The sequence below is a fragment of the Fundulus heteroclitus genome, chromosome 3 (genome assembly GCF_011125445.2).
Source record: "Fundulus heteroclitus isolate FHET01 chromosome 3, MU-UCD_Fhet_4.1, whole genome shotgun sequence".
NCBI classification, from domain to species: domain Eukaryota; kingdom Metazoa; phylum Chordata; class Actinopteri; order Cyprinodontiformes; family Fundulidae; genus Fundulus; species Fundulus heteroclitus.
In genome coordinates, this window is record NC_046363.1 from 8817765 (window position 1) to 8827579 (window position 9815).

The following is a 9815-nucleotide window of genomic DNA, read 5'->3' on the forward strand; positions in this document are numbered from 1 at the left end:
AAGCTGCATCATATAGACTAGTGAACATGGTAAATACATACATACAGAAGAATAAAGCATGGTTAAGTTATAAAAAAATTGGACATCTTAATCTTAATGCATACATTTAAGGAATGTATGCATTAAGCACAGATCCCTAGGTAAGGTGGGAGAATCTGTGACAGGTCAGCTATTTTATCCTCCACGAATCTGCCCTTAATTGAAGGGTTGCATGAGAAAAGCTATAAAGATAGGAACCATGTTGGGAACGCAGAAAACACGTGAAACAGGGTGTTTTGCTCAGATGACACCAAAACAGATTATTTTTTCCCTAAACACAAAATACAATGATTAAAGCTGTCCCTCTCCATCCCAGCAGGGAAACACGGTGGTGGTGGAATCATGCTGTAGTATCACAGCCACGGCTGCGAATGAAGGGTTTACTTCAAATCAAACATGTGTTTGAATGATTTAGCTTGAGCTATTTTGCAAAGAACATTTTGGGGCTGGAAGAGACATACCACACAAAACCTTCACATTAATTGGAGCAAAAGGTGGTTCTAAAAGTTATTCGCTCACGGAGGCCAAATTCAACAACACACAACACTTCTCAGACTCTTAAAAAATCAAAAGAAAATGTTGAAAATCCTGTTTTCCATCAACTTCACAATTACCAGCAGTACTTTTCGTTGGTTTGTCACATCCAGGCACACTGAACTATGTGAAAGATGTAACATGACAAATATGAAAAGGATATAAGGGTGTGAATATTTTTTCCCAATGCTGTGTAAATATAATCAGGTAGTGTTTTGTGAAAATGTGAAGTATTTGATTGACAGCTTCAAATGAAAGGGCAACCTGGTCTTTAATCTTTTCATTCTTGTTAAAAACAACAACTAGTCAAGCTCAACTAACAGCGCAATGTTGAATCTAAATTAACTGTCAATGAATGAATGTTTAGGTCGATACGCTGAATTTGCTCTAGAAATACTTTCCATAGTGTCAGTCCTGAAGTCTGTTCATCAATAACAGGACGCTGATCCAATGAAGAAAACTTCAAAGGCGGCAGCAAACAGAAACTTTATGGTCAATAACTGTGACTCACACAAGAAGATAAATAACTGGAAAACAAAGCAGCTCTTTTCTCTTTTTCTTCTTACTGGGCTTAACTGTCCAGACAAAGTTTCAAAGACTCAAGGGACACAATTTACGACTGTAAAAGATTGCTTTACGACGAATAGAATAAGGCCCTCTACAAAGGGCAAAGCAAGCCGGGCTTTGGAAAGTTCTTTTCTTTTCTTTTTTTAAATCTTGCCTTTCCTTTTCTTGTAGAAAAACATAAACTCATTTGCTTGGGAAAGAAATTAGCAGGGAGAGAAAAAGTGAAGATTCCATTTAATTTCCAGACGACAGCGTCTCATTCCTGTCTATCAATGATCTGCAGGACATGAAGGACCCATTTCACGATGAGTAATGAGGTGCCAAGCTGTATTTACGCAAAACATCTCATCAGCGGGGCGCTGCCTGTGTACCTGCTGTTTGTCTCTGACTGGGGCTTTCATTTGGCTCGGAGTCCCGTTCAGAGCAGCCGTGCCTGCGCGCCTGGGAAACACATTGATGAGCCCGCTTCAGGTCCACTGTAACCGACTAATAGTTCCATGGACATTTCCAGATGTGGGATTCCGTTTCAGAGACCTGTTTTCAACCTGTCTGACACGAGCCAAGATAAAGTCAGAAAAATAAAACAAAGATTACAGATGCTACCGAACGGAGGAGACTGCGAAAGAATTTCGCCGTCAATCTCCTCAGCCACAGCCACTGAAGAATGTCTGACCTGTACGATCAAGAACTCGCCCAAATAAACTCTTTCTGACAACATGAAGCAGGCTAAAATATCTCAAGAAGCGAGCAACACACCATGCGGCAGTTGAAAGAAACTCAAGAAGAGATGGAAAAGTTATTGACGTTGATCAGTTGGGTTGCAGAGCCATTTCTGAGGCTTTGGGTCTTCAGTGAACCACAGTAAGAACCGTGATCCACCGGTAGAGGAAACATGGAACGGTAATGAACCTTCCCAGGTTAAACATTGCTTCAAGAGAGTATTGATGACTTATCCAGGAAGTCACAAAGAACCCAGAACAGCATCTAAAGTACTGCAGGCCTCATTGAACATGTGTGTTTATTACACAACGACAGGAAAAAGACTGGGCCAAAATAGCGCATAGTGGAAATTCAAAGGAAAAAACCATTGCTTACCGGGAAGAATGCAAAGACTTCTCTCACATTTCCCCTAAACCACTCTGATGATCAGAGTGTCGGGGCAATTATCTCAAGCACAACCGCAAGTCCACCTCTGAGTGGACCGTAAGACGGAAGGCCTTACAGTAGCCCAGTCCAAGGCTGGACTTAAAGGGGACGTGCCGTGCTTTTCAATGCCTTCCTTTTAAATCATCCAGCTGTGGTCTAAATAAAGTGCAACTGCATTGCTTTGGTCCGAATTCATCGTTATTGTTGCGAAACGGCCCCTCTTTTCCCTCTGTTGTGAGGTGCGTCTGAGAGCAACTCGTTTTGTTGGGTCACTGTAAATACAAACGACCAATTTTTCCCTCAGGCTGCCTCATTGAAACATGTTTATAGCTGCATGACAACTTATTATCTACTATAGGAAATTTGTTGTCATTATTAAAGCTACCGTTTTTCTAGATTTAGGTTTCAAAATAAATTCAGTTCAATTCAGTTGTACTTTTTAGACTAGGCTTAAAACTTTCCTTTTAACCAAGCTAATAGAGTGGCTTAGGTTACCCTGAGCTATCTCTGTAGTTATGCTGCTATAGGCTTAGGCTGCTGGAGGACATCAGGGTCTATTTCTCTCACTCTGCTAAGTTCTATCGCTGTTCTCCTGTTTTGCATTATTTGTTGTTATTTCAACTTTTAACTTTATATTTTCTCTGTCTTTATTCTCTTCATAGTAGGTACATCTGGTCTGGCGTTCTGTTAGCTGTGACACCATCCTGGGAGCAGATCATCTGCCATTACCCTCTCTAACATGGAAAAGATTTGTGGATCGGTGCTTTTGTGCTCTTTCGTGTCTCTGCTCTGTCTTTTCAAAGTCGGTCGAGGCAGATGACCGTTCACACTGAGCCTGGTTCTGCTCGAGGTTTCTTCTTATTAAAGGAGAGTTTTCCTCTCCACTGTCGCTTACATGCATGCTTGGTATGAGGGATTGCTGCAAAGCCGTCGACAATACAGATGACATTCCACTGTGGCTCCACACTCTTTCATGAGGAGTGAATGCTACAAGTCAATGACTTCATGCAATCTGTGGGATTTTCTTTGATAAACTTTTTTTTGATCTGTCTGGATTATTGGATTGAATTGACTTTGTAAAGTGCCTTTAGATGACATATCAATAAAATCGAATTGAAAAAAATGTAATCGGTAGAAGGCTCTGATGAAATGTGCAGACTTTGATTTAAGATCGAAGCTGGCTTAAAGTTGTAATGTAATATAAAGCTGTGCCTCAGCAGCGCAGGCATTTTTTAAATGCTTATAGTAAAGTCAATCTAGTCTGATATGGAGTCAAATTGAACATCTGAGAGGAACCATGATGCATTGTGGCTGCAGTTCACCACTTTACCATCTGTGTTGCCAATTTTCCATCCATCCATCCATCCATTTTCTAACACGTCTATACCTTGTGGGGTCGTGAGGGGTGCTGGTGCCCATCTCCAACTGTCAATGGTGGAGAGGCGGGGTACACCCTGGACAGGTCGCCAGTCTATCGCAGCGCTGCCTATTTTCCCTGCCTCCAAAATTAAGGTATGCAGGTGTCAGAGTATCCGTGAGGGACCCCCCATTCTGGGGTCAACTGTTTCTTTATAGATCACAGCCTTTGGGTGGAAAGTGACGTACACAGGATTCAGTCCCTGATTTGTGCGTATGCAAGCTTTATCAATGAGACCCCTGGTCTGTACCAGGTGCTAAAATTGTCATATAAAGAGTACAATAAAACACATTTATTTTAGCAAACAGTATAAATCGGAGGCAACCGAAACTTCATTCAGTTTTTCTAGAAACGTTTCAACACCTGTCCAGGAGTCTTATGGCAGCTTGCACTTGAGCCAAATTATTTCACAAAACCCAAACAAAATCTGCAAGGGAAAATCTAAATACAGTCTTGTTTCAATGCAATATCAAGCTCCATACATTTATCAGTCCTCCAACTTGTTTTCGACAAATTTCCATCCACTCCCTTTTGATTTCTTTATCAGCTTTGCAAAGCTCATTGCTTTCCATACTGGCATTATGATCACCAACACTTATTGGGGATCTTTTGATCAAATTTGCTTGATTAGCAGCTGCTATTCCTGTTCAAGTAGCAATGTTGTACTAAGTTTTTCGAGGTACAGCTTTATCATTTTGGCCTCAGCTTTGCTTAATGAATAATGGCTCCGTGGACTCTGTTTTATGTGGTTTGGTGCTCTTGGAGTTGGATTTATATAAGTATAGATCCTGGTAAAGAGCACACCGTATTTAATACGTCGTGACCCAGACATGAAAAGGGTGTACCTTCTTTTAATCTGGACTGTACATCTGTGTTTGTGGTTGTCACAGACTCTCCTGTATTATTACCTCATTACAAGACCAAAGCGAGCCCACAGGGGGCGACATAAGGACACGACATGAACTGTAGAAAAAAAAAAAGCAACAGGCGATTAGAACAGGTACTAACATTCAGAGTCGTAATTATCATTTTTGAGTGTTATCCAGTTGTTTGGTAGACTTGTTCTTAATTAGACAAACGCTAGAAATCAAAGGAAACATCTTGTTCCTTTGGAAATTAATTTCCCCGACTGACTCTGCAATGTCCCCTCTTTCTAAATAAGGGCTTCGTTGTGCTGATAAAAAGCATTAAAGCCTGCAGCTGCTTATCAGGTATTATAACGTGGAGCCGCAGGCTGACAGAGGGGCGGGCAGAGACGCAGCTGATATCCTCAGACTTCAGACCCTGCACCTCCAGAGCGCGCTGGCTGCTGCGCGTCAAACGGGACTGGTTACGGGCGGGAGGGGGGAAAACAACGTTAAGCTGAGCAGAGTCAGAGCACAGCAGTCTGCAGCAGACGAGGCGCACACGAGTTGTATTATAGGGATGATTTTCTGGCAGCGGGGGAGACATTAAAATGATGCATGAGCTGTGCGTAAAAATCCACAAGATTCCTCTGAGGGGTTGACCGTCGGAGGACTGGGCCAGAGCACAGCGCGAAGAGAAGCTTATTCATGCAAATTCGCCAAATCATAGGCGTGCCTTTGGGCGATGGAGTCACAGCCAGAAAGGCAAAGCCCCCCAGTTGGATCATCCCCGACCTTCAAAGACTGTGAAGCGCGGCACACGGACGCATTGACGGCCACACCGGGGCAAAGGTTTTGAAGCAAGGAGTCGGTTCTTCTCACATTTGCTGTTCAACTCTTCCTCAACTCTGCGCAGCGGTTCTCCTCTTCAACTGGATCACTACTAACTTACTGCAGCGGCCATCACTATCAACAGTTGTTTTTTTATAAATCTTTTTTCCCCCTCATATATTTTTTTTTTAGCTGTTTACACTCAATCCGGGACATTTCAAGTAGCCCTGATGCAGTTTATATCACCGACACCTTTACCTACACGTGTTTTTGCCTCATTTTTGTAACCATCGTTGAGAAAACTTTTTTTTTTTATCCCTCAAATCGTTGAAGGTTTTTTTTTTTTTTTTTTTTTGGTTCACCAGCTCCACACCACCATGTCCGAGGACGACAGCTGCTCCAACCCCGGCGGCGTGCGCGACGCGGAGGGCAGCAGCAGCAGCAGCAGCAGCAGCGTCAGCGTCCTCAGCTGGGAGCAAGTACAGCGTCTGGACGCCATCCTCACCGAGACCATCCCGATCCACGGCCGGGGGAACTTCCCCACGCTGGAGATGCAGCCGCGGCAGATCGTCAAGGTGGTGCGCAGCCGGATGGAGGAGAAGCAGATCCACGTGCGGGACGTCCGGTTGAACGGCTCGGCGGCCAGCCACGTCCTGCACGAGGACAGCGGCCTGGGCTACAAGGACCTGGACCTCATATTCTGCGCGGACATGAAGGGCGAGAGCGAATTCCAGACTGTAAAAGACATAGTGTTGGACTGCCTCCTGGATTTTTTACCCGACTGTGTGAACAAAGAGAAAATAACCCCGCTGACTTTGAAGGTACTTAAAGATCCCAAACAGTGCTGTTTGTTTTTTTTTCATTCACAAATTCACATTGATGATAAAAAAAAAAAACACAACTGGTTAAAGAAGTATGAATTTCCACTGCAGAATTTCACACGCACTAAGAAAAAAAACCACTCACATTTAAAAGAAAGCGCACAGTAAAATAAAGTAATTCTCTGTTGTTTCTATTTGCGTCAATCACGTCACAAAAGGCTTAGGGAGGAGTTGGCCGGCTGACTCAAACATTTTGCCTTCAAATTCACTTGTGCAGAATACATATTTGATATTAAGCAAACAAAGAGAAAAGAAAGTAAGCACAGAGATAAAACCCCAGGTCAGCCACCCTATGCCTTATGGGATGTCAATAGGGGCCCAGTGCGCAAGCTGGTTTTTTAGAAGGGTAGATTTTTGTCTTGTGTTGGTTTGAAAATAGCAAAACAAAGTTTAAAAAAATGTAGTTTAGAAAAACTGTCCAACAGGTTTATCTATAGGTCCATAAAATGTTAGTTGGATTGATTTCATAGTAACTTAGCAAAGTAGAGCTTTTGAGCGATAACCAATGGGTTGAGAGGGTAGAGATAAGCCAGAAAGAAGGGGTTTCCCACCCAGCCGTGGAAGTGCAGTGTATTGAAAGGCGTTTTGTATCGCCACTGATATATAGTAACTAAAAATAAATCTGCAATAATGATGTGTCCAATTATAAAGCATTAATTACAATAAAACACAGGACACAAACAAAAACATTTTTACATAATTAAAGTTTAGGCCTGAATGTGGTTGTCTCGTAGATTTTTGGTTGCTTGTCAGTGTTAATGTTGTCTTTTTTCGTCCCCTGCTGTTCTCCCCGGCACGAACACGCAGGAGGCCTACGTGCAAAAGATGGTGAAGGTGAACAACGACTCGGACCGCTGGAGCCTCATCTCGCTCTCCAACAACCGGGGGAAGAATGTGGAGCTGAAGTTTGTGGATTCCCTCCGGCGGCAGTTCGAGTTCAGCGTGGACTCCTTCCAGATCAAGCTGGACTCCTTGCTGCTGTTCTACGAGTGCTCCGAGAACCCCATGTCTGAGACCTTCCACCCCACCATCGTGGGCGAGAGCGTCTACGGCGACTTCGGACAGGCCTTGGACCACCTGTGCCACAAGATCATCTGCACCAGGAACCCCGAGGAGATCCGGGGCGGGGGCCTCCTGAAGTACTGTCACCTGCTGGTGAGGGGTTTCCGGCCGGCGTCGGAGTCCGAGATGAAGTCCCTGCAGCGCTACATGTGCTCCCGCTTTTTCATCGACTTCCCCGACATCGGAGAGCAGCAGCGCAAGCTGGAGTCCTATCTTCAGAACCACTTTGTAGGCCTGGAGGACCGCAAGTACGACTACCTGATGACCCTCCACGGAGTGGTCAACGAGAGCACCGTGTGCCTGATGGGACATGAGAGGCGGCAGACCCTTGGGCTCATAGCCATGCTGGCAGTGCGAGTCCTTGCGGAGCAGAACGTCATCCCAAACGTGGCGAATGTGACATGTTACTACCAGCCTGCTCCTTATGTGGCAGACGGTAACTTCAGTAACTACTACATAGCGCAGGTGCAGCCGGTGTTTGCCTGCCAGCAGCCTGCGTACTCCACATGGCTGCCCTGTAACTGAGTCAACCTTAAAGGAGAGGAGGAGGGCAGGAGTCTGATTTCTTTAAACAGGAGTGAGCGCCACTGTCGCGGCCTCAGATCTGTCCAGGGCGTTTACAGCTGACAGAAGAGAGTCCTCTTTTTAATGTTTTGCATCAAAGCTTCTGTTTTAGTTCATACATAAAGTATGAATGACACGTCCAGAACAGTTGCAGGTGTTTCCAGGTGCAAATAACACACTTTTTTTTTTTTTTTTTTTTTCTTCAAACGCCAAGCTCACCTCATCTTACCGAGGCCAAACAGGGGGAAGGTTTTCGAGCGGCTAATTTTGGGTCTATTTCAAGCGACGGCTGAATGCAAATTTGTGCCTGCTTCAAAGCGAGCAGCAGAACTGTCTCAGAGACTGATCGAATCTGTCACAAACTAATTAGGCGGCGGGCCGAAACGGCTGCATCGGTGTCCTGAGGCTGACGGCTCCTCCAGCAAAGCTTTATGGGTGGTCTGCTCAGTGCAAATTAACACACTCCTGCACACGTTCAGGATGAAATCGGAGGTGAGCGTGCAAAGCTCCAGGGAAAGAAAGCTTCTTTACGTTAGCTAAACCGAAGCCTGTTGCCTTTTTTGGCTGGTTGACTATGTCCGCCTTGCACCTTTGCAACCAAAGAATCTTTTTTTTTTTGGACCACTTCTGATATTACGACCCAACTTTCAACCTGGGAAGACTGAACACAAATATGAAGCTATTGTCATATTGGTTTGTATATGTGAACCTATATTAGTTTCTAAGTGCCTCTTGCCTCTGAGCGGACGAGGAAAGCTCGAGAGCAGGCCATGTGACCCCACTCTGGTAACACGCCCATGCTTCTGAATGTATATGTGATATCATACAGTCAGTGTTGAGATGAAAAAGAGCACCGTGCTTTTGGTGTGGATTTTTTTTTTTTTTCATTCAAGTAGTAGCCAAGTATGTGATTGAAAGGTATTTCGTAATGTTTACATTCTTCAAAATTCAAGATGTTATCCTCAGCGAGCGATATCCTGTCTGAATACTGTTGCAGCAGTATGGAGAAAGGTCAGATCATCAGCAACTAAACAACTCCAACTAGTATCTTATCTTCTGTGAATGTTGTCCAGTGGTGCTTCTCTTTCCCCCTAGTCCAAGAAAGAGCAGACCAGGAACACAGAGGGGGGGTCTGACAGAGACCCTGCTGTGTGTGGTCCCCAGGCTTTAATAACCCATAATGGATGGATATTTCCAGAGACACCTCAGATCAAGAGCTACTGTTTGCTGTAACACCCTCGCAGGGAATTCTTCAGCTGCTGCCGAAGGGTTGGGAAAAGTCAGCCGGGGTCGGGTCCTCAGGTTCAGGGTTCAGGAGTCGTGGTGCCAAAAACCGCTTCAACCGTACCCCTAAAGCATAACAATGTGCCGACGAGCGCGCCGAGTTGATTGAAGAAGGAGAGAAACGGCAGAGAAAGGAAGCCAGAGGGGGGGAGAGTGATCGGGCTGGAGAGATGGGTGCAGCTGGTGATGGGGTTTATCTCTTTAGGGCTTACTCGCTTAGCTGTAGAACGTGTTACCGTTGCACTCAGAATGCAACTCGTAGCAGCTCGCAACCTTTATGGTAAAACTAGAATGGTCTATTTTCAGCATTTGCTCTGCTTCAAAGAATGTTAATAAAAAGAAAAAAAACACAAGAAGTGTGGAAACTAAAGAGAATGCCACGAATCAGCTGCAAGACATTTTGAGTTACAATCTGTCTTTCTTCAGTTAGATAACTTTAATCGGTGTTCATTTCACTGTTCATTCCATGTCCAATTATATGTATATATATATATATATATATATATATATATATATATATATATATATATATATATATATATATATATATATATATATAATTCAAACTTTATTGAAAAGTTCATTTTGTTCTGTAACTCGGTTCACTAAGGGAGACACCTTATATAGATTAACATGGACAGATGA

The 9815-nt window shown here is 44.0% G+C and overlaps 1 protein-coding gene across 1 annotated transcript; it reads left to right on the forward strand.

Annotated features, from left to right (window-relative positions):
- The first annotated feature begins 4932 nt into the window (after positions 1 to 4932).
- Positions 4933 to 9513, forward strand: tent5aa (terminal nucleotidyltransferase 5Aa). Its single transcript, XM_012872979.3, has 2 exons — positions 4933 to 6200; positions 7068 to 9513. Exons 1-2 carry the CDS (start codon positions 5757 to 5759, stop codon positions 7845 to 7847), a joined length of 1224 nt encoding a protein of 407 aa, XP_012728433.2. The 5' UTR covers positions 4933 to 5756; the 3' UTR covers positions 7848 to 9513.
- The last annotated feature ends 302 nt before the right edge of the window (positions 9514 to 9815 follow it).

Coding starts and splice junctions, on each gene's coding strand:
- tent5aa (XM_012872979.3), top strand. CDS start 5,757: ATGTCCGAGGACGACAGCTGCTCCAACCCCGGCGGCGTGCGCGACGCG. Junction 6,201..7,067: donor TAACCCCGCTGACTTTGAAG/GTACTTAAAGAT, acceptor ACGAACACGCAG/GAGGCCTACGTGCAAAAGAT.